The sequence below is a fragment of the Mustela nigripes genome, chromosome 17 (genome assembly GCF_022355385.1).
Source record: "Mustela nigripes isolate SB6536 chromosome 17, MUSNIG.SB6536, whole genome shotgun sequence".
Classification (NCBI taxonomy): domain Eukaryota; kingdom Metazoa; phylum Chordata; class Mammalia; order Carnivora; family Mustelidae; genus Mustela; species Mustela nigripes.
In genome coordinates, this window is record NC_081573.1 from 57,864,098 (window position 1) to 57,888,288 (window position 24,191).

General features: G+C 58.5%; 1 protein-coding gene across 1 annotated transcript in view; it reads right to left on the reverse strand.

Moving 5' to 3' along the window:
* The window catches only part of ZCCHC14 (zinc finger CCHC-type containing 14), a 51,464-nt gene that overhangs the window by 569 nt on the left and 26,704 nt on the right, over nucleotides 1–24,191 (reverse strand). Inside the window, exons 3-12 of the mRNA XM_059383298.1 lie at nucleotides 18,725–18,798; nucleotides 10,794–10,865; nucleotides 8,038–8,147; nucleotides 7,266–7,360; nucleotides 7,131–7,185; nucleotides 5,960–6,239; nucleotides 3,883–3,974; nucleotides 3,121–3,248; nucleotides 2,110–2,250; nucleotides 536–2,023 (exon numbers count right to left, since the gene is read on the reverse strand). Of these exons, the coding sequence (XP_059239281.1) occupies nucleotides 536–2,023; nucleotides 2,110–2,250; nucleotides 3,121–3,248; nucleotides 3,883–3,974; nucleotides 5,960–6,239; nucleotides 7,131–7,185; nucleotides 7,266–7,360; nucleotides 8,038–8,147; nucleotides 10,794–10,865; nucleotides 18,725–18,798 (2,535 nt within the window). The remainder of the gene's footprint in view (nucleotides 1–535; nucleotides 2,024–2,109; nucleotides 2,251–3,120; nucleotides 3,249–3,882; nucleotides 3,975–5,959; nucleotides 6,240–7,130; nucleotides 7,186–7,265; nucleotides 7,361–8,037; nucleotides 8,148–10,793; nucleotides 10,866–18,724; nucleotides 18,799–24,191) is intronic.

Consider the following 24,191-nt stretch of genomic DNA (forward strand, 5'->3'; position numbering starts at 1 on the left):
TCCTGCCTGGTTTCATCTCCCTTCCCAAGCCTACAGCGAGAACACGCCCGTGTCCCCACATCACACACACACCGGACCCGCACTAGAGACAAAAGAGAGCGAGTGGAAGTAAAAATGGGGGGTGGGGGGATGGAGTGTGTGGCCGCAGGGAACACCACGCAGCCTCCTCGCCCCACCGGCCGGGTCCCCCGGGCAGGAGCAGCAGCACAGCAGCAGCAGCAGGACAGCCCACCGCAGCACCCGCACCCCTGCACCAGGCCCGCGGGGCGCTCCGTCAACCCTACGGGCTGCCCGGCTCGCAGGGCCAGCGTGTCCTCCCCCGGCCGGCCGGTCCCCTCGGAGAGAGGAGCAGGCTGCAGCGATGGGCAGCTGGAGACCATGCGACCCTTCTGGAGGCCTTCACGGCCAGCCCAGCGACAAGGACACGCTTCTGCCAGGAGCATCTGTGCTCTAGAGGCAGCCTGTGGACCACGGTGTCCCCACACGGGGGTGCTCTGTGCCCCAGCGCAGCCCGCTCGGTGGCCACCCCCTTTACCTTGCCGGTTGAAGTCCATGGACGGCTGCTTGCAGTCCTGAGCACGGTGCCCGGTGGCCCCGCAGTTGTAACACGACAGGTTGCCGCTCTTCTTGTGGCCGGAGCCACCGCCGCCGCCCAGCCCCGGCGCCTGGTACACGCCCGCCGCGCCCGCCATGAAGCCAGGCATGGGTGGCACGGCGAAGGCGGACTGGCCGGCCAGCACCGGCTCAGGGGCCACGCCGCCGCCGTAGGGCGAGTGCACCACGGGGAAGGCGCCGCCGCCGTACTGCTGGGCGCCCACGTAGCCGCTGCCGCACACGGGGCTGAAGGGCAGGAAGGGGAAGGGGAACACGGACGGCCCCGAGAACGGGTGCTGGAAGTAGTTGGCGTAGCTGACAGTCAGGCCCCCCGAGCCGCAGCTGCCGCTGCAGCCGCACGACGTGCACACGACGCAGCCGGGTGGCGGGCCGGGCGCGGGCTGCTGGGGCGCCGACTGCGGCTGGTGGTGGTGGTGGTGGTGGTGGTTCTGGCTGGAGGCGGGCAGGTTCCCGGGGGAGCCCCCACCGCCCCCACCGGCCCCGCCGCCGCCGCCCCCGCCACCGCTGCTGTAGAAACTGCTTTCGGGGGCCGAGGAGAGCGCGGGGCTGGAGCTGGGGGCTGGGCAGCTGGGCACGGTGGCCATGCTGGCGAAGGACGCGGAGGGGTGGCTGCTGGAAGAGGCAGTGTTGCTGCTCGCACAGAAGCTGGCCTGCAGGGGCCCAAGGGGCACACTGCCCATCGCGGAGAAGGCAGCTTTGGTGCTGGCGGCGCACACGGCAGCCCGCGGCTTTATTATTGCAGGGGGCACGCTTATTTGCACGTTATTCGAACAGGCAGTTTGCCCAGAAATGGCGGAATCCGCGGGGACAGATGAAGACACCAGAAGTTTGATGGGGGGCCGGGCCGTGTGGAAGACCGCGCCCGACGTGCCCGCGGCAGCAGTGCTGGCCTCCCCCGCCAGGGCCGGCTGCGGAGCCGACTTCATCACCCTGTCCAGCGCGGACGTGTGCACGACTTTGGTGCGGGGACCGAAGGAGACCGTGGGTGACACAGAGCTGCTCTCGGCGAGGGCAGACAGAACCTGTAGGGGCTGCTGGGGGGTGGGTGTGGGTGCTGCGTCGATCACGGCGTGGCCGAAGTTCTTGTCCACTTTGATCCCGCCTCTTGGTCCCGAGAGTTTACTCCTTTCTTCGAGAGACAGCAGAGAGTGCACGGAGGGCGGGAGGAGCTTCATGTCCGCGCCCCCCCTTTCCGACTTGTGCACGGAACTGAGCATCCGGATGGGCGCCAGGTGCGAGGCCGCAGCCATCATCTGGGTGGGGAGGGGGTGGTGGCCCGACGGACTGGAGCCGGCCTCGTTCTGCACGGGGAGAACCTGGGCCGTGGGTCTGGTGGACCCCGACGTGAAGTGGTTCAGCAGCATGACGGGCTTCTCCTTCTCCGAGCCCTCCCCGTGCACGTCCACACCTGCGGGCGGAAACGGAGCGGTCAACACGGCGCCCGGGCCTGGGCAGGGGCAGCACAGTGCTCCCAGGCTGGCCGGGCATCCTTACGTCTGTCGCTCTCCTCGGCGCTGTCCGAGCTCTCGTCCCGGGCCTGCAGCCCCATGGGGCTGGGTGACGAGCTGGAGCACTCGGAGGAGCTGCCCTCCCGCGCCGTCTGCTGGGGCGGCGGCTCCACGTCCACCCGCAGCGCTGCGGAAAAGGGGCGCCGGCGTGGGTCGTGCCGGCCACGGCTCCCGTGCCCTCCCCGCCGGCCTCCCGGCACACTGTCCTGCGGAGCCCCGCGCCGGCCCCAGGAGGCGGGGGTGACAGGACCCGGGGATGCGGGGGCAACAAGCAGCCCGAGGCCCCACGCCCGCCTCCTCACAGGTGTGGGCACAGCCAGGCTCCGGCCAGGGGCTGCAATACTGCCCGGCTCACAGGCCGCAGAGGAAGAGACAAGGGTCCCTGGCCACCACGGGGCAGAAGTAGTCATCCCCAACACCGAGAGCCACCCCATTTTAGGAGGCCAAGGGACAGAAGAGCTTTATAGTCAAGTAACCACTGTAAAGACACACTGCGGCTCTCGCTCCCTGGCGCCCCGTCGCCCTGAGGCTTGCCAGGCGTGCAGGGTGCCCTGCGCCCCGACCGTGCGGGTGAAGGCAGGGAGCGGAGGCCGCCCCGTGGCTCCCAGCACCCGCGACGGGGCAGCTGCGCACACGCAGCCTGGGCGCTTCGACACAGACCTGCGAGGCAGGGACCTACACGGGGCCCGTCTGCGCCCTCCCAGGGAGGAAGCGAATCTCCATCTGCTCGGGGTCCCCCTCCTCTCCCTCCTGCCCTGCAGCTTCTGGATCTAATTCCTCCGCTTCTACGACTTCAGCTGAATCACTCGTCTCCAGCTTCTAACCCAAACGTCCCTCCTATTCTCTCACGGTGGGAATGATAAAGGCTACAATAATCAACAGAAACTATAAATGCTCAAAAGACGCAAGTGGCGAAAGGGTGCGCGTGCCGTGCGCTGACAACTCCCCTCCGAAGGAAGCGCCTAACCCCGCTCAAGGCCGCCCAGTCCTCACCCACCTGCAGCGTGGGGGCCTCGCACACCCTGCACGGGCCCGACGTGGCTGGTGGGGGGGACACGGGCCACGCCGCTGCTGGTGACTGGGGGCGGGGCTGTAGGGTTCAGGCACCTTTTCTCCGACTTCTCCCTGTGCCACAAGAGAGCGTGCGAACAGGTGAGCATCTGGGTCTTTGGCCACAAAAGTGTTTCCCGTGGCCCCAGCTCTGCAGCAGGGCCCAGGGGCCACAGCAGGGTGACCGCCCCTAACTGTCCTCATAGGTGGGACACGATGCACTCTGATTTGGTGGATGCAAAGGGCCTTTCCTGGCGGACCCAACCACACCGTGTGACTGTGATCACGAGTGAAGCTTCCATCCCCAACCCAGGCCATCTGATCCAGGGCGTTTGGCGGGAAGTGCTTGTGAGCCCCGGCTTAGTACCGAGGGGCTTTTGGAATGACCCTCGGGCTTAATGCAGGCCTATGAGGTGACCCATCTCAGAACCCCCCGAGACTCCAGATGGCCCCTGGGTGACTTACGACCGGCACGGGTCCCAAAAACGGGGGAGAAGCCACACTGTCCCCCTCCCCTTTTCCAAAAAGCCCCACCCCTGCGGTGGACAGCCTCTCCTCAGCACCCTGTCCCCTGGGTTCCACCTCCGGTGAAGTCTTTCGCCTCCCGGGCCACCCAAAGGTCACCCCCACGGGGGCCCCCATCCGATTAGGAGCCCACTGGGAGCCACGGATCCCGCGGGGAGGAAGGGGCGTCCGGCATCACACGCACTTCTCCAGCTCCAGCTGTGTCTTGAGCTTCTTCTTTGCGCCCGTTGTGAGGGACTCAAATTTATTCAGATCTTCCTCCGTGAGGCTCAGAAACTTCCAGAAAAGAAACACATTACAAAGTTATTGAGACTCAATTAGGACTTGAAAACAAAGAACCTGCCATATTAATAACTACACCCTGCCAGCAGCGTATGCAAACAGACCAACTCTAACTGGGTAAGGAAAGCCTTGGGGGTCAGGCGTCTGGGGGCTCAGTCATGACACATCTGCTTCGGCTCAGGTCATGAGGCAGGGATTGAGTCCCGCTTCGGGCTCCCTGCTCAGGGGAGCCTGCTTCTCCCTCTCCCACTCCCCCTGCTTGTGTTTGATCTCTCTCCTGCTCACCCTCTCTGTGAAATGCATAAATAAAATCTTTAGGAGAGGGGCAGCTGGGTGGCTCAGTGGGTTAAAGCCGCTGCCTTCAGCTCAGGTCATGATCTCAGGGTCCTGGGATTGAGCCCCACATCAGGCTCTCTGCTTAGCGGGGAGCCTGCTTCCCCCTCTCTCTGTCTGCCTCTCTGCCTACTTGTGAACTCTGTCAAATAAATAAAATCTTTAAAAAAAAAAAAAAAAAATCTTTAGGGAGAAAAAAAAGGCCATGGGAACACCACAACAGTCCACTGCTAAAGACATGGTTTCCCTTGTTCAAAATACGCAACGCTCCCTTTGCATATGAGGCTCAGAGGCCTTGTCCCCTGGGCCCTCCGCACGCGGCCTGAAGAAGACAGGGCAGCAGGAAGGGCCGCGCTGTGTGGGGGACTCAAGAAAACGTCTCGCAGTTCCCGCATCCGTGGGGGTGCACCTCTCCTGTCCAGGGACCCTCAGCCCCTCAGGCGTGAGCCATTTATCCTCCTGTAAACAGGGGAGCCCCCACAGCTCTTGTGTGTGAAAATCACCCTCATTTCACGGGCAAAGCAACTCGGCTGGGAAGCAAGTGGTCGGGAAGCGCCGGAGCCGCCGGGACTGAACGGGCGACTGACCCGCGCGTCTTCTACGAAGCCAACAGTACAGTCCGGTTCTCACCACAGCTCACACCGCGCTTTTTACGGCTAATGTTCAACTCCCACATTCCATTAAAGCAGTATCTGTTGTTTTCTTAGGATTCTTAAGCCAAGAGTATTACAAATGTACTTAGAAGCTGCCTATTTTGTTCTAAAAGCTTGACTTCCAGGTTCAACTGCAGATTTTCAGACAAAGATTTTCACAGAGATAGAAGCACCAAGGGACTGTGTCCAGCAGGGGCATCAGAGCTCAAACAGGGCCATGGGTCAAACTCCGTTTGCTCAGTGACGCCAAGACTTCAGAAATTCCAGAATTTTCTTTAACAACAAAAAAATGCTCATTAGAACTCTGTTGTAAAAAATAATTTCCAGGGCGCCTGGTAGCTCAGTGAGTTAAGCACCCGGCTCTTGATTTCAGCACAGGTGATCTCCAAGTCCATGGATCAGCCCCGGGCAGGGCCCGCGCTCAGCAGGGAGTCTGTCTCCCTCTGCCCCTCCCCCTGCCCCCATCTCTTAAAAAAAAAAAAAAAAATCTTTGTAGGACTGTTTCAAAGACATATAAAACTCGTCTATTCCTTGGAGCTGTGTGACCGTCAATCAGTTGATCACCAAAAGCAGCTTCCCTGGAGGCAAGCACCTGGGTGCCGGGCACAGTAGGCCCTTTGGGCACCGTGGTCCCGCACACGCACGACCCAGGCAGAGGGCATCTAACAGGGTGCGTGTGCCCGGAGCTCGCCAAGTCTATGGGAATGGCTGCCGGAGACACAGTGGCCTTCCTATCACTCAGAGTACCTATCACACGGAGACCCCAGCCTCTCTTACAAAAAAACAAGAACAAAGCTGTTCACAACCCATCTGGCCGGAGTCCTCGCCTCAGCAGCAAGAGGGCTTCCGATGCACAGCCAGTGCCACCCCCCAGCCCCGGTGGGCATGTAGGACTCGGGGCACACATACAGGCATTGAATACCAGGCGGCGGGAATTCCCCATCGGGGGCAGTGCAGACGCCGCCTCTGCAGCCCACGCACTCACGCACATACCTTCTCCATGGTAAGCTGCTTGAAGACGGGATAGTACTTGTGCAGGCGCAGCTTCCGAAGCCAGTCCAGGATTCCGTTCTGCTCCTGGGTCTGAGGGGGCTGCAGCCCGGAGGGCATCAGGATGGCAGGCGAGGAGTCCATCTGGGCCCGGTAGGCCAGCGCCGAGCCCGCACCCCCCGTGTGGGAGCAGTGGGGCAAGGCGGCCGCGCTGGCCGCGTGCTGCAGGTGGTGCTGCGTGCCGCTCTGAGACGAGGGGACACCGGCCACGCCGCACACAGGCCTGTGGGGACAGCAGACAGGTGGTCTTCCCAGGCCCGCAGCCCCCCCCACACGGGCGGAGTGGGCTCCCCGTGCTGGGCCGTACCCGAGGCCACGCCCACTGCGGTACCTCTGTCCTTTCCTGCCACTGCCCTCAACACCACCCCTGCAGGTGTGCGTGTGTTTGTATGTGGGGACGTGTGCCACCGTGTCACCACCGGACTCTGGACCGAGCTGCCCGGTCTGTTACTCTGTCTGAGCAGGATACTGAGAATCCTAAGTGCACCTGACCGCTGACCCTTTAACGTTTGCGCGAGTGCGCGCCCCAGCAGCGGATGGAAGGAGCGCTCGCCGTCCTGCCTTCTGCCCTCGGCCCCTCCAGCCCAGACCGCACACCCCCACATTCACAGTGTACCCGGGAGACCGCAGGCCGCGGTGAGGAGAAAAGGCAGCCCTCTGGAAGCCCCCGTGTTCAAGAGTGCATGCGCACGCGTCACTGTCTGCGAGGCCGGCCCGCGGCAACGGCAGCCTGTCACCTGAGCACCGCCACTGTCACCGTCAGGCCTCCTGCTGACGGAGGACCCCTGGAGCAGTGGCCCTGCCACCTCTCGGGCATAATCGCTCCCTGGGAGCCTATAAAAATGAAGAGTTTCTGAAATTCTGGTTTCCTAGGGTGTGCAGGGCCCGGAAATTGGCTTTTGCGATAAGAGTCCTGGGGACTTCCAACTCCGGGGGCTCAGAGAACCACTTTCTTTACACAGAGAGATCATCAACTGGAGTGTCCGTCCCACTGCCCTCACGACAGTATCAAGACTAAGAGCAAGGACGGCCTCGCTGTACAAACAATCATCGCCACGCAGTGACAAGCCATCTCTCCGCGGACTGAGACATGCAGCTGCCACAGGCGCCTCACCTTCCGGACGCGCCCAGCACGGTGCCCACTTTAGAGAGGGAAGGGGTGCCGGCACCTGCAAGTCGAGATAAAGGCCATCATGCATGCAGGAAATCAAGAGGTTTCCATCTTCACGTCACCCCGTCGCACACTCACTTGGACTTTGAAGCTGTTGGGTGGGAGACGAGGAGCTGAAGAATTTCCTGACCTGCTCGGTTTTTAGCACGTGAGGAGGTAATGAAGCCAAATACCTAAAAATGAAACAAAGGGGTTTGTGGGCATTAGAATCGCTGTTACCGAAAACGAACCGGGAGCCCGAGTCCGATTTCAGCTACGGGACGCCGCGCGGGAGAGCGCAGTGACCGGGAGCCCGAGTCCGATTTCAGCTACGGGACGCCGCGCGGGAGAGCACAGTGACCGGGAGCCCCGGGCGTGTTCCCTGCTCCGATCCCCGAGGGCAGGGTCGGCCCGTGGCTGTGTCCCGCGGCGTGCGCCGCCAGGCTGCACCTGCGTGCGTCACTGGGGCTGGGACGCGGGGCCCAGACCCAGGAAGCAGACCGGCCCTGTCTGCCTGCTGCCCCGTCCACAGTGTGCTCCACGGCCAGGAGGCACGGGCTTAGGGGACTCCACCAGGCCCCACTGCTGTCCCGCAGCAGCCTCAAGTCTCCAGGGCAGAACAGAGACAGTGACTGCACTCGACTCCCTCCGACGGTCAGGACCACAGGGAGCAGGAGTGCGCTGGGCAGCTCCACGCGCGTCCTCAGGGCCCTGCCCGTGCGGCAGCTCCACCAGGCTCTCCCGTAAGTGAGGGAAACCCCGAGGGACGCCTCCGGGACCCAGACTGCTGGCATGCCCAGGCCGCTCAGGTGCGCAGCCCCGCTCCGGCCCCGCCCCACATCACCCCACGGGCAAGTGCAGGTGGCCTCACCTCAGGTCCGCTTCCAGATCCACGTGGTTTCGCTCAACGTAAAAGGAATCCGGGCCGGCTAAGCAAGGAGTGAACTTGTCCAGGTTGTCCTCGGGGTGCAGCTGGGGTAACTGAAACAGATGGAAAAGCACGGGACGTCGTCAAAATTCACCTGACACGGGCCTCTTCCGGTTGAGAGACGGCAGGCGCCAAGGTACGGACACCTGCGGGACGCTACAACCCGCCCTGCTCTCAGCCGTCCGGGCTCCACCTCCACTGAGGACGTGGAAAGCCACAAAGGAACATCACGCCCCCCAAGGCATCTGTAAAAACCTTCACAGATGACACGACCGTACCTATCCGTGGGCCCACGGACACGCCGCCGCAAGGCCACCACGTGAGCGGAACTCCGAGAGGGACCTGCCCCGCCACGGAGAGACAAGACCATGACCCTGTCTGCTGTGGCGCAACACGAGGAAGAGGTGCAGCCAAGCCAGCAGGCAAAGAGGTCAGAAGACGGACACTTCCCACGGGCTGAGCGTGGCCAGACGTTGGTCAGCCAAGAGCCCCAGATGCAGGGGAGCGTGCCCTCCTTCCCAGGCCCACTTCCACAGGAGACTGGAGAGACCCTCCAAGGCAGCAGGGGTGGCGGCTGGCTGCTCCTGGGAGCCTGACCTACGCCTTCCCTGGAGACTTCTCTAAATGCAAGACGGAAGCCCGTAAGCCGGGGAGGAACAGGACTGCTCCTGCTCCCAGGGCCCAAGCAAACCCTCCATTTCTGGAGATGAGCCAAAAGCTCTCCTGTCCTGCCTCCGTGGGGCAGGGGTGGGGAGGGGCTCCTCCCGGCACTAGGCCATGGGCAAAGATGCCCTGCTTCTGGGGGAAGGAATAAGCCGGCCCGCCGGCCCCGAAGAAAGGGCAAAAGCCCTCTTGGGCTGAGGGTACGGCCTCAGTACGAAGAGGAGGCCAGCTGCTGCTGGCGAAGAAAGGGACAGAGAAGCCCAAGCGCCCTGTGCCCGGGACTGAGCCTGGACCAGGAGGATGGAGAGCGTCTCAGCCCCAGCACCGGTCTGTCACTAGGCAGTAAGTAACTGCCGTCTCCCCACAGAACGAGGAGAGCCCCTCCAGGCCATGGACACAAAACAGCTGAGGGCCAAGGTGAGGCCGGACCCCCAAGAGGGACTTCTGACACTGCAGGCCCTTCTCCCCCGGCTCAAGGTACCTGCTGCCGTCAACCAGAGGAAGCCGAAACCTCCAAGGGCCGGGGGGTGGTGTGTGTGGACATAACTGTAGCAGCGACAAAACCCAGCCCCAGCCCCAGCGCTGATCAGACCGAATCAAGAACCCCACTGGGGGCTGGGAAAGGCGGCAGCACGCCCTTTTCCGGACAGATGTACCCTTTCCCCCCGCCTCTGTGTTTTCTAAACATGATGTCTAATCCATCAAAAATTACACGATGCAGAAAAAAATAAGGGGGAATGAAAAGCATTGTGACGAATATCACCAGAGCCCGGCTCAGAGGTAACTGCCTGCGGGAACCACCAGGCCGGGACGGTCAGCGACCGCGACTCACGTACTGAAGGGTTCCGCGAAAAAACAGACAACACGCAGGACAACGAATGGAAACCTCAGCAGAGAGAGCAAACTCTGCTGGACGACGTGTCCAGTGGGAAACCGAGGAAAAACAGAAACCACCGTCCCAGAGATGAAGAACTCAGCACACAACCATGAGCCGGGCAGAGCCGCGGGCTGGACGTCAGGGAGCCCGAGAGCAGGGCAGTGGAAATCGTCTGACCAGAACACACAGCGGAAAGAACCAGAAACAGGAAAGGGCACCGAGAGCTGTGAACAACGTCAAAGGTGCGAAGAGAGCTCAAGTCCCAGGACGAGAGGCGGATGGAGGCGTCGGAGGAGCCCACGGGAAGGTTCTCTGAAATGAGAGACCAGGAACCCGATTCTCAGGAAGCTCAGAGAGGGCAAAGCCAGGGGAGCGTGACGCACCGTCAGAGCCCGGGGGGCTCCGTGTTCCCGCCAGCGCCAGCGCCAGCACAGCCCGGAGCCGTGGACGCTCCGCAGGTGGACAGGCGCGCGGGGAGGACACCCCACGTTCTCAGTGTCACAGAGGGAACTGCGCATGCCAGTGCGGGGTCAGTCATTCCAGAGAGCGCAGCTGACAGGCCAGAGGACAGGCGACAGCAAACGACTCCTGCCCAAGCCCTCGAGGCACGGTCCGCCAACCGGACCCCCACCGGCCGGCGTCCTGACCCTAGCGCAGAGACGGACACTCGCGTTGGAGACACTTTCAGCACGTCACCCTAGGAGACACAGAGGACTGACAAAGACGCTCAAGACGCGGTTCACCGCGACAGCCCGGCCAGCGGGCGGCAGACACGTGTGAGCCCTGGAGGTGCCCACGCACGTGCCTGTGCGGGGAGGCTGGGGTCTGCATCTACCGAGCAGCGGAAGCTTGCGCTTGGATGGCATTTGCAGAAGCGACCCGAGGACGAATCGTACGGACAAGAGATGGCACCGGGACCGGACTCCGCCCATGTCCGCAGGGTAACCGAGGCCGACCGCCCTCAGCCGCCTGCACCGGCCTCAGCGTCCTGCCGCTTCTCGCCGGCAGCAACGGCAAGGGGTGCAGACTGCGGCACCGAGGGCCCTGTCCGGGCGGTCACGCACGCGTCACCCGCTCTGTCGGCTGAGGGAGGCCATCCGGTCACTGCGGTATTACACCGAGCCTTTGGGGTTTCCAGAGGAGCCCTGAACCACCTTACCTTTGAAATAAATTCAGTCACTTCAGAGGGAGATTTGGTTACTGATGTTACTGAAGAATCAGACCACAAGACCTTAAAAACAAACAAACAAACAAACCTTAAAAACAGACGCCACGTACGTCCCTCACAACACACCTGTGCGGAGTCTTCGCGGGCACAGGTGCCGTGAGCGTGCGAGCCCCACGCGGGGAGCACCTGCTGAACGGGGTCGTTACTCAGCCCCCCGACGCATGAGAAGAAAGTTCACGTCACTCTGGTCTTTGACGGCGTCACTTCCTGTTCTGTGCAATCAGGCCAACAGCCCCGAGCAGAGCCTGGCCCCCCGAGGTGCGCACAGTCACTGACAATCACGACGGCTTGTGCGTGCCAGGCACACCGTCCTCAAGGGCAACCTCGCAGCTGGAAACGAGACCAGGCCCCCGCCCTCGGGAACCCAACAGAACAGGGGGCCGGAGGGTGGTCAGCGCTCGGGGAGCAGCGGGGGGGCCGGGGGAGGGGGGCCGGGAGGGAGCAGTGGGAAGGGCTCAGCAAACAGCTCTAGGTGCCCGAGACCCGAGCCGCACACGGCCGCATGTCCACACTGCATGGGGCGGGCGGGCAGCCTCGTGTCATCGCCGTGTCCCAGCCCGTCCCCCAGGTGGACTGCAGGCGTCCTAGGGGAAGGTCTCCTCCCTCTGGTTTCCCAGTGCTTCTCCAGTGCTTCCTGACCACGGCAGGGCGCTAGGGACCATGGGGGAGGAGGGAGAGCAGCACAGAGACGCGGGTGCAGGGTGGGAGCTGCGCTGGGAATAGGGAATCCAGCGAGGGGTGAGCAGGGGTGCCGGGGGGAGGGCCACAAGAAGGGTGAGGCCATGAAGCAGGAACTTGGCCCTCAGATCCAGAAGCCGCAGGAGGGTTTCAAGTCAGGAAGTCAAACGACCAAAAAGAAAACGCTGTATTCTCAGCGATGCAGCTGACGCGGCGTGCTGGTCTCGAAGACCCCCTGCGCCCGCCCCCGCCTGCGCCTTCTGACCAGCAGCCCACTGCGGCTGCCGCCGGACCGCTCGCCCCCCTTCCCCTGCGGAAGCCCACACGGCCCTTCCTTCCCCACAGCGGGTGCACCATAGAACAACCGCGAAGAGGGCCGTCTCCTCGGACTCCGGGGACTCACAGACCGGGCAGAAAGGGGTGCGGCGCCCGGGGCTCCCTGACGAGGCAGGCGCCCGCGTTCCTCGCCGCCCGGAGGGACCTGCACGAAGTTGCAGACCCCCACCTGCTTGTGTGGGGCAAGCTGCCACCCAATGAACCAGCAGCACCATCTGAGGACAGAGGCGGAAACTCCGTGGCTCTCCCACGTCGGCCCCAAAGCACAGGCGACGTCCTGGTTGGTCACAGTGCAGAACGTGCTGCAGGACCCCCTTTCCTGGTGACTCTCACACCAAGAGCAAACCCGATTCTCTCGCTGTCCACATTCACAGGGCACGAATGCGGCGTGAAGCCCAACACACGACATCCAATGCCCCAGCGACACGCGCAGCACTGACACGTCGGGTCACGCGGACACAGACACGCCGCCTCCCCGACGACGACGTGCTTCCCGCAGGCACCGCTGCCACAGGCCGTCAGCTCCTGACACTTTACATTTCCCCCCCAGAGGCGCGGGAGCTCCAGTCCAGGGCAGACAGAGCACGGGCTCACTTGCGGGCGGCCCACGGCACCGCCGGGCTCCGCAGTGGACGCAGGCTTCCTTCACGCTCACCCTCAGCCTCACCGCCAGGCCAGGCCTCCACCCCAGAGGGGGGCACAGGCCCCAGGGGGGGCACAGAACTTAGAGCCACATGCCGCCCACACGGCCCATCACCGCCAAGGCGGCACCAAACGGAGGCTACCCCATTACGTTATGTGCCACCAAGGAGACACTGGCCCGACGCGTGACGGCGCGGTGGCCTCCTGTCCTTTGTACCCGTTCCAACAGCTACACAGCCTCACTAAGCCGGACTTATAAATGCCCTAAATATACGCAAAAATCAAAACGTACCCCAGACAGACACCCAGGACTACAGCACGCTACATCTCAGTCCTCTGACTCACTGGTCAGCTCCATCCCCCACGTCCCTACTGGCACCCGACTCGGGCGTGCAGAGCAGAATGCTCTCGCCGCATGGGGAGAAGCTCGGCCAGAGGCCCGGCGGCCCACGGCTCCTGCCGCACCTTGGCCGTGAGCCGGCAGCCCAGTGCCTGAAAACCCAGCACCAGCCGCGGAGAGCTCAAGGCAGCCAGGCAGAAACACAGACGCTGGGGGGAGAAGAAAAGCGTTTTAGAAAACTCAGAGCTATCGTTCATATTCTCAGGGATCTAAGAGAAGAAAACCATCCCCAAGAACAGGATGCTACGAGGAAAGAATTGTCAGAGAACAAGTATTCTTTGAAATCAAAACCAGGACAGGAGTGAAAAATCCCACTGATGAAGGGGGGAGATAACAGAGTCCTCCATCGAGTAGATCAGAACATCAAAGGGGAAGAAAACAAAGAAATCAAACAAAGGACCAGGCGTGAGATCCAGCGTGCAGAGAGCAGGAGTCCCAAAGCAAGGACAAGAGAGACACAGCGCACAGGAAATCAACGAGGAGGGCGCGGACCGGGACCCTCGACTACGGACGTGAGCTTTCAGGTTAAAAGGGCCCACCGAGTCCCAGCACAGTGACGGAGACAGACCTGCAGCCAAGCACGGGTGAGCGGCACGCAAACACCCAGGACCGAGGAAACGGGCACGAGTGCCCGAGCTCAGGATCAGTAGGCGGGAAGGCAGCAGAGCTCTCGGGCCCCGAGGAAGAGCGGCACCCAGCTCCGCCGGTGCTCTCGGTCACACTCGGGGAGGGCGAGGTAGGAGGCACAGGCACACAGGGAAGGCCTCACAGGCGGACCCTCCCCAGTGCCCTTTCCAAGCAGCTACCAGACAGAGGACGACAGAAGACCTGAGAACAGAGGATGGTGCCTGTAAGGAGGGGCGGGTCACATGGGTGGGGATGAGGGGCAGATCTGGGGCTCACCAAGGACCATCGGAGCACGTGGCAGCAGAACCATAGCTCTGAGACGGAGCCAACAGGGCTCCGGGCCTGTCAGAGCACAAGATGGGGGATTCGCAGATCATCATAGGACTTTTGGAGCAAAGTCCTTTTTAAGTACTTGTTCCCAAGCAAGAGACAAACCGGCAAACACAAAGAGACGACTGGAGGGAAAGCCTGAGCGCACACCTTGCGGCTCCAGGATCAGCAATTCTCCCACAGCACACGGACACCACAGAGCCACACCACAGAGCCACCGGAGTGCGCGTCCCGACACTTGCCAGCTGCTCAAGGCCACGTTCACAGGATTACCGGGCTCTGAACTCTGCGAGAACAGCTGATGAAAAGGACTCCTCTCTGCTAATGGCAGTAAGATATTCAGAGCACATAAGATTATCTTGAAAAGAAAAAATAAATCTTTCAAGGAAAAGACAGAGCACTAAAGGAAACATGAATGCCTGGGCTCTTAGGAAAGAATGCTTCTCATCAGCCGGGTTCTACAGTTCCTTCGACGCTGCCGACATGCTGCAGTCTAGGAGGAGGCGCCGTAAGGGTCTGCACTCATCTTCTGGTCTTTTCCCTCTCTGTCCTTCACTTTGAACGAGAAATCTTTTTATTAAAGTTTTTTTTTTTTTTCAACGGTTTCCAGTTTTTCAACAGTGAATATGGGAAAACAGGTAAAACGTGGACATTCCCCACGCATGTCTGTACGCGCAAGACTTTGCGTTTGGGCTCCTTGCACGCTGAGATCTGACCCCTCAGGAGCCAAGAAGGAGCAGCTCCAATGCCAGTGAAAACCCACCAACCGCACGGAAGCGAGCCGGAAGCACGGACGCCCGTGTGCGGTACCTGCCAGCATACCGGAGCATCTCCCTTCCGCTACAAGAGAAGCCTCTCATTTGTATCCTGGAAAACACTGGTCCATAAGGAGGGGAACTAGAGATAAACGGGCCTGAGGAAGGTGGGCAGGGCCACCGGGCCCCCCAGAGCCCGGGAAGCCGGCAGGCACGGTTTCTCCGAGTCTCCGTCCGTAGCCAGCACGGCCGTCCCGCCGCGGCCCAGAATGGCGTTTGATGGCTCCGGTCCTGGAAGGGTAGCTGTTTGTTTCCACATAGAAAAGACACCTCCCTTAAAGGACAACTTATATAATGTTCATTTGTTGGGATTCTGTGGACAAAAGGCAAGGCTTAATCCTCAGGTAACTATTTTTTTTAAATTTTACTGATTGATAACAGACCATAAGCCACACCCACCTAAAGGGCATAGAGTGCTAAATCTAGGCCTGTGTCTGTGTCCAGGAAACCACCACTCCCATCAATGCCACAATCGTGTCCCACACCCCCAGGAAGCCACTGTGTGCCTTCTGTCGCTGGACACAGTCTGCCTTTCCTAGTTTTATGTAAATGGGCCCACACCATACATTTTTTTGGCAAAAGGTCTGGTTTTTTCACACAGTGTCTGTAATCATCTGAGTTTTCTCCACACTGCTCGTGTGTAACACTGGCTCAGAGCTCTCCGCTCCGGGCAGTCCCTCCGCGGTATTTCTGGAACCGCCGCGCTGATCCGTTCTCCTGAGGACGGCCACTCAGGGTGGTCCACATTCAAGTGGTGTGAACGGTCGCACACAAGTCTCTGTGTGACCCAGTGCGTCAGTACCTGCTGGTGGGACTAATGGGACATACTTCAGGGAAACGTTTAGCTTTTTATAAAACTCCCAGACAGCTCTGCAACGAGGCCGCAGCCAGAGCACAGCGTTGGCCGCTGGAGAGGGCCCAGCTTGACCATGTGCACCCCCGCCAGCAGCCCGCCGGCCCAGGGTCCCCAGCTCGGCCATCCCGCAGGCACGCTGTGGCGTCCCCCTGTGCCTCTCACGGTCATCCTGCTGCTGGCGAGGGGGGCCCAACATCCGCTCGGGTGGGAAGGCACCCTCTGAACACTCTCTGCTAAGGTGTCGGTCAAATCTTCGGCTCATTTTTTACCCGGTTGCTCTCTCATTACCAAGGGGTCAGAGTTCTTCATTTGGGATGAAAATTGTCGAGCACAAAATGTGCAAATACCTCCCAGACTGCACCCTGCTCGGCCATGTCCCGGCCTTTAGAGGAGCAAGTCTGACACTTGATCAAAGCTCGCTTGTTCCTGTTGCTCTTCGTGGGTCATGCTCTGGGTACTGGAGCAAAGGGACCTCTGCAGAGCCACAGTCTTGCATGCTTTCTTCCAGAACTTTCATCGTCTTAGGTTGCACATTTCGCACTATGATCGGTTCTGACTTAGTTTACTACGTGAGGTGAGAGGTCTGGCCAAGGGTTCCGGAGCCATTTGTTGAAAAGACTGTCCTTTCTTCCTTGAACCGCGTGCACATCAGTCGGCCACTGACCTGCGGGTCTAATTCTGGACTCTCTCCGACCCGCTCACAGGTGGCCCATGCTCACAGCGACCCGACACACCAGTGTCCCCGGAGTCTGATGGCGAGTCTCCAAGACAGGCAATGGGCAGCCTCCAACTTAATCCTTCTTCTCAAAATTGTTTCGACTGCCCTCTCGTTCCTTCCGTATGTATTTTAGGGCTAGCTTGTTCATTTCTAAGACAGAAAAATCGTACTGGGGCTTATTTTTAAGGGGAGTCATTTCAGACGACAGCAGGTGGGGGAGAAGGGTGGGCTCGACGCTGTGCTCTCTCCGGAGCGTGGCGCTGGCAGCACTTGGCGGGCCACCCGCACTTACACTCCCGAAGGTGCACAGCCCCGAGGAGTCTCCCTTCCTTGCATGACAGGAGTCCCCAGCCTGACCCGTGTACTACAGCCACAAGCAGCTTCCCACCAGCCCCCCACAAAACAAGCACATAGTTTCAGCTGCGTAAATGAACAGTGTTACTACTGTAATAACAAAGTAACAATCTTTTTAAAGGCTGATCCTATCTTTCCTTTGTGCCTGGAGTTACCATTCAACAAAAACATGGTTTGGGCTGGGAATCCCTGAGGGCACATCAAGTTAGTACTCCAAAGGGCACCTGGGTGGCTCAGTCGGTTGAGTGTCCGACTCTTGATTTCAGCTCAGGCCACCATCTCAGTGGCTGAGCCCCAGGCCTGGCTCCATGCTGAGCGCACGGTCTGCTTGAGATTCCCTCTCTCTCTCCCTCTGCCCCTCCTCCCACTCATTTGCTCTCTCAAATAAATAAGCAAAATCTTTTTAAAAAGTACCCCCAAAAGAAAAAAAGTTTGGACTTCTAGAGGAGAGAAGAATTCTCACTTTCCAAAATACGAAAATACTTCTGTCAGTTATCGCTTCAAGAAAAGTAAGATCTGCAGATAACCGAAGCTTTGGCTTTAAGTCTCAGAACACGCTGGCTCACCTGCCGGGGCAGAAGGGTCTTCAACCACACACCTCCGCCCCGGGTGACAGCGTTGACACCAGGCCACACTCCTGAGTCTGGCGCTGCAAGCTCAGGGCTCCAGGCTCCTTTTGCCGAGGACTCAGGGCACCATGCCCCGTTCTCATCAGCCTGCTGTCTCCCCATTCCTGACCATAACTTCATCTCCTCCTAAGAGGCATGAGAGACCACAAGAGACCAAGCGTCTATCCTGCCAAAGCTCACATCTTCAAAGAGAAGCTACAAGGTAGTCACATTAGCCACAGTCACCACATCTCACATTGTACAAGCCCAGACTGTGGGCCCACAGACGGGGCCGGGTCAAAGCCCGGCAAGACCAGATGGGCTGAGTGGGGCCCAGCCCCCAGAATGGCTCAGGCCTGTGGAGGTGGTGACCGCGAGGGGAGGCCCAGACATGAGATGCAGAGCGTGGCGGAGGGGACCAATATGCTTGGGGTCCTGGATACCCACAAGGCTCCCACCCCTCTGAGGCCTTGAAGATATCAGGAATCCAAGGTTCTCCAGGTGCTGAGACCTGGGTGCTGGTCCCAAGTTTCGACAGCCTGCAAGCTTTCCCGTACATTCTGAAGACACAGGCACGGTGAACAGGGCTTCTCACAATGCGGTCCCCCTCAGGAATCAAATGAAGAGGTTATCCTTTCGGTGGCAAAAGTACTTGAAGTATTTTGATGCAGCCATACATTTGGAAAGTCAGTGAACCACACACGGGATCGGACCACGGACACTAGGTACGAACCAGAAGCTGATTCCTGAGAACCCTCCCTGGGAGCGCAGGAAGCAGTGCTCCTTATCACTCAGGGTTCAGGCCGGCGCACAGTCAAAGGACAGCCTCACGCCACGGGACAGCCGTGGAACCGAACCCCGGGGGATGGTCAGCCAGGATACATTTTCCAGCTTCCTCCGCAGCTAAGTAGAATCAAGAAACTAAGTTTTGGTCAACAAAACATAAGTGGAAATGTCTAGTGGCCGCTTTTTTCTCTCTTAAAAGAATAAGTAAAGTTTTCCCTCCTCTTCATCCTGTGTCTTGCTACCTGGAATTCAAACATGAAGACCAGCGCCCTGGCTGCTCCCCTGGACCACGAAGCTGAGGGCGCACACCCCAGGGGTGTCAAAGCACTCGATGGCGGGGAGCCCCGGCCCGCAAGGACGCCACGGAGCCTGGCTCCCGGCCCCCTGTGAGGCCGACAAGCCACGCTTCCTGCGGACCTCCAATCCAAAACCACAGTGTGTCTCCATTGTCACACAGTGTCTTTGCGTCAGCCAACTCTGGTGACCAGCCAGCGGCAGCTGAACACACGAGTCCAGACACCCTCAGCACACAGGTGGGAGGCGGCTCGCTCGGGACCCAGGCCCGGCTTTCTGCGTCCCCGGCACGGGCACCGGCACTGGCTTGGCAAGACGGCCTGCCTTCCACTCAGACCATTCTAAGTGTCTGCTCAGAGCAAATGTCTCCTTCCTGCCCCTTAGAGGAGAAAAGGGGAAAAAAAACTCGGCATCTTACCTCAAAGGAACATTCAACGTTTCTGTCATTTTTTTTGTGTGATAATCCCTTCAGGTCTATCTTTTCGACACTCACTGTAAAAGAAAACAACAACAAACAAGATTATAAAAATGAAATCAAACCTTGAAGTACACATTCGTTAGCATTTGACATTTTAGCAATTTTCAAAACGAGGCTTCGGACGCCGGCACCGCTGACTCTCCTCTGCCGAGGCTCGCTGGGGGCAGCTGGAGAGGGAAGCAGACGGTCGTCACTCGCAGGAATGGGGGTGGCAGGGACAATGGGTCGGGCATCAAAACAAATCACAGAGAAGGAAGAGCAGCGTCCTGGGAAAGAGAGCAGGAGGGGCCCGCAGCGCTGCGGCACAGACCCCAGCGATGAGGGCAGACCAGGGGATCTGCTCCAACTTCACCAAAACTCCCCCGCACAGCATCTCGGGGGGAGCTTCCTGTCCCCAGCGATGGCGTCACCGTCCCATAACCGTGCAGGCAGCCCGCAAGGCAGCGGCGGCAGGGGGCACTGGTGCCGGCGGACGTGAACCACCGCCAGCATGGACCTGGCCGCCTCCGGCAGCCCCTCAGAACTTCTCGAAGGGTGCGAACAAGTTCTCCGGCACTTAGATCGGGGTGAAAGCGCAAACGCCTGAGCACAAACTCCCGCTGAACAGAGAACAGCCCCTTACAAAGGTGGTGCGGGCTCCCAGCTGCCCAGCCACACTGGGGTGTGCACGTAATGACAACGTCTCTCACGTGCTAAGGGAACGGATTCCCGCCGCGTCTACACTGTCTGTGGACATGGGCAGTCGAGCCACCCCGTACGGCCACGGAGGACAGCCCACCACAGACCAGGCGCTTCAGAACGTGCATGTGACACACGTCCTGCTCCATGTCAGTGCTCCCGGTCCCAGATAACCCTGGGCCACGGACTACAGAGAGTCCCACGGACCTTCCAAATCTAACTGTCCAAGCACCCAGCAGGACCCCTGAAACCATGAAGCTCCATGTCCTGCAGACAGCTGGCATCCCGGCCTGCCAGGCCAGCGTCTCCCAAGGTCTTCCCCGAGAATGCCGGTGCTCTACGGCATTCAAGGACACGCCTCGAAAGCCTCACGGTCAAGCAGCTCAGAGGCAAAATCCCAAGACTTCCTGGGAGACTGGGCACAACGGAATCCTAGAGGCTCCTGCAGTCCTGAAGACAAGTCTGTTCTTATTCACCAGTTTTTTGGGCCACAGAACTCTTTATTCCCTACCGTGTACACAACTCCCAGAACGACAGACAGCTCTGAGCAACGCGCTCCAGGGAAGGTTCTAACCCTGCCATGCCCAACACTGCAGCTGCTAACCACACGTGACTCTTTATGCGTGTATTAATTACAACCGAACAGAATTAAAAATCTAATTCTCGGGTTGTGCTTTTCTCAGCCTAAGTGCTCCACAGCCAGATGTGGCCAGTGGCCACCGTGCCGCGCAGCAGACATGGAACATTCCATCACCGGCGAGACTTCCCCTGGACAGCGCAGGCGAAGCGGCGCTGGCAGACGGGAGGCTGCCCTGGGCCTGTCTGTGTACATGGCTCTGCTGGCGCACGACCGCACCATTTGTTTACGTATCGTCAGTGGCTGCCGTCCGCCCGCGACAGCAGAGCCCGGCTGCTGTGCCAGAAACCCCATGCCTCCCAAAGCCAAAAATATTCACTATCTGGACCTGTGCGGAAAAATGTGCAATCTTTGTCTAAAACCAACAGTTGTTTGCTCACCGACATGTCCTATCAGATTCCCACTGTGCACAAGGTCAAATTCCTGGGGCTGGGAACAGAGCGGCGACCGTGACAGATGGGTCCTTGCACGCACAGAGGTTACTGGCTGTTTTGGAGAAGACCCTTTACCTGCTAAACTCTTCTCTCCTAGGTCTCCCTAACTCTGTAAAGTCGCATCGAGGTCAATTTGCATCCTGGGAGATACAAGAACCCACTCGGTTTTAAGTATTTTAAGCTTAAAATAGCACCTTACAGGAAGGAATTACTCTTAAGAAAAAAAAAAAAAGGTGTTTGTTTCCTTTCTGGAAAAACAAAGAACACACATTTCGAGGTTGCACACCTCCCTGTTTTCACTCAGTGAAACCACTCGCTGTTCCTGTCTGGCTTCCTCCATCAGACTGTCAGCAAATAAATAGCTTTTATGTTTTCCCAATCCATATTTTTTTAAAACTGACCCACAGCAACATCACTCTAATCCAGATCTTCCCCTTTTTATTAACAACAGAATATATGAAGTCAATGAACACAGAAAAATGTCGTCAGCATTTTCCCTGCCACGAGACAGCGATGTGAACCTAAATGTCCCAGGACGGGATAATATTAGGATTTATGAAAAAAAAAGTCAAGAGAGAAAACCCCAACTGGACTGAAGGCGGAAGTGACTCATCTTTGGACAGGAGAGCATGGAAAGCAGATGAACGCTATTCAGCCGTCTGCAAGGAACCCAGGCATCTGGAACTCCACGGCTCCAGTCTGGGAGGCCTGGCCAGGACGGCGACCGAAGCGAGCCACACAATGGGCCGGCGCCACCACCCCACCTGTGGGCTGTGTGTATGGCTCGGGTGCCAGGCACCGCGGGGGGCTCTGCTCTTCCGCCCGCAGGGGACTTGTCCCCGTGGAGGCACGTGTGGTCGCACGGGCCCTGCAGTGTTTGCGGGGGCAAGAGTGGCTAGTGTGGAGCTGTGGGGCCTGTCATTAGGCTTCAAAGATGGTGAAGCCGCTTCTCAATTCTGGAGCTCACGTTAAAGACCACGATTTCAAGAACAAAAACATGGGGGCACCTGGGTGGCTCAGTGGGTTAAAGACTGTGCCTTTGGCTCAGGTCGTCATCTCAGGGTCCTGGGATCGAGCCCCGCATCGGGCTCTCTGCTCAGCGGGGAGCCTGCTTCCCCCTCTCTCTCTGCCTCTCTGCCTACTTGTGATCTCTGTCTGTCAAATAAATAAATAAAATCTTAAAAAAAAAACAAAAACAAAAACATGAAAGAGCTTGTAATATTAATTAAGAAATTACAAAGCGTATGTGTGACATGGCTAGAGTCATTTAAAATACAAAAGAAAGTTGAAAAATAAGTTACCAAAGCTGACAAGAATCACTGTGCGTGGTGGTGGAAGTACGAGTAGTTTATCCCAAATTCCCATCATGCAGTTTCATGATTTTAAAGGGCACTTGTTCCCATATGCACGCAAACATCTGCCCATGACCCACTTCTCTCCTGAAGGACAGTGACCCCTGCCTCACGCTGCGCCGGTCAGTCCCTCAGAGGGTCATCCAACTGGCACAGAGAAGTCTCGTGATTTTCTGAAGAGTGCAAACGGCCACGGCAGGTGCAGGGGCCGGAAATCGATCCACAGGGCAGGGACAGGGATTCGCATGGCGCACGGAGACTCCCCGAGAGACGGGCCGCAGCCAGAGGCGCACTGGGAAGGTGGAGCAGGCAGGGGGGCTCCTGTGCAAACAGGCGAGGGTCTGGACTGCACACAGGCACGTCTTTCAAGGACTGATGGGGCCCAGGCAAGGGCAGCCGAGTCCAGGCCGGCCTGCTCACTCGTGCTGAACTGAGAGAGCAAAGCGGGCGGGCGGTCTCCTTTCAAGACCGTTAGTTTCAACTTCACTCTTCTCTCATTCACGGCACACGCCAGCAATCCGCCTCCGGTCCCACAAGTCAGACCGCACGGCCTTCAATAAAACATCTAATTCCACCCAATGACCACTTTTATAATTGGATCAATACCTAATTTCAAAAACCAGCGTGCTGATGTAATTGGAAAAGGCAGGAGGGAATTTGCGTGGGAAGGAAGGACACGGGCATTGCTCGAGCGGTCCAAGCCAGGGGTTCGAAACATCCTGAAACAGGACTGTGCATCTGAATGGGGGAGGGGGCTGGTAAAAAGTCGCTGATCGTTTCGGGCTAAGCCAGACCCAAAGTTCTCTCAGCCAGCAGCGACAAAACCAGGACCAGAAACACTCTTGGGATTGCAGTCCTGGGAGTTCCCAGTCCAGACTGCTCTAAAGGTCACCCCAAGCATCTTCAAGTGATTTACGAAAGCTGCGATGTCCCGGACATGTTGATCTCAGACGCCTACGGTAAGAGTTTCAGTGTGTCCCACGAACGAGTCACTCCTCTGGGACATCTTCCTTCCTACCTCCGCTCTTCTGGGGAAACGGAGCGGCCGACACTTTCCTGCCATGGATCCTTTACTGGGTTTCGATCAAGTAAATCTTCTGTCGAACAGTTTAATTTCAATGTGCCCCACATAGGAAACCACTTCAAAACCTACCCAGACGACGCTACAAGCCATCACAGTCAGGACTGCGGGAGAAGACGCAAGAGCAGCCCCCGCACAAACGCTACCTTCTCCCGAGTCTTACCCAGAAGGATTCAGCGTCTTCTTACTTAAAGAAACGGAACCAGAATAATTTAAGATGCTTCCTGCTTAGGGGCACCAGGGTGGCTCAGTGGGTTAAGCCTCTGCCTTCAGCTCAGGTCACGATCCCAGAGTCCTGGGACTGCGTCCTGCACTGGGATCCTCGCTCAGCAGGAGCTGGCCTTGCCCGCTCCTTACGCCTGCCACTCCCCTGCTTGTGTGCTAATAAACACGGTCTTTTTTTTTTTAAGATTTTATTTATTTACTTGACAGAGATCACAAGAAGGCAGAGAGGCAGGCAGGGAGAGAGGAGGAAGCAGGCTCCCTGCCGAGCAGAGAGCCTGATGCGGGACTCGATCCCAGGACCCTGAGATCATGACCTGAGCCGAAGGCAGCGGCTTCACCCACTGAGCCACCCAGGCGCCCCTAATAAATACAGTCTTTAAAAAAAAAAGATGCTTCCTGCTTAAATTTTTAACTAAGATCTAGTTTTCATCTAAAAACTGTAAAACTATATTCTTAAAAGTCTCAGCTGAGTAATAATGTTCCTCAAATACCGACGGGCGTCTCCCTTCCGTCTGATTGTCCGGGTTAGTGGGGGTCATTTTCAGAAGCGGCTTTTCAGCTCCTGCTAAAACCGGAGCCTCCGCTACTTGCCGATCAGCCTGCGCTGCCTCCTCTCCACTACCTTCCTAGGACCCATCACCTTATATTTAAGATTTCCCTGATTTGTTTTTGACTTTTTTTAATCATCTAGCTACATTGCATTGATTGGCTTGTGAATTCTCCAAAAACATAAACAGGAACCCGAGTAGTGCATCACGTGATCTGGAAAACGTGACGCTGACACAAGGCACGCGTCAAGCAGCACGACAGGAAACGAACACACGCATCTTCTACTTGAAGGGTTAGTGATACGGCACTTGAACCTAAGGGCCCAAGGAGTTTTCACTTATTTAAATATTAGGGCAAACATTTTATGCAGCATTAGTATGTGCTAGGGACAGCACTAACCAAAAGTGACACAAAACTTAGAAAGTTCACAGCAGTGACATGTGAGCTGGAC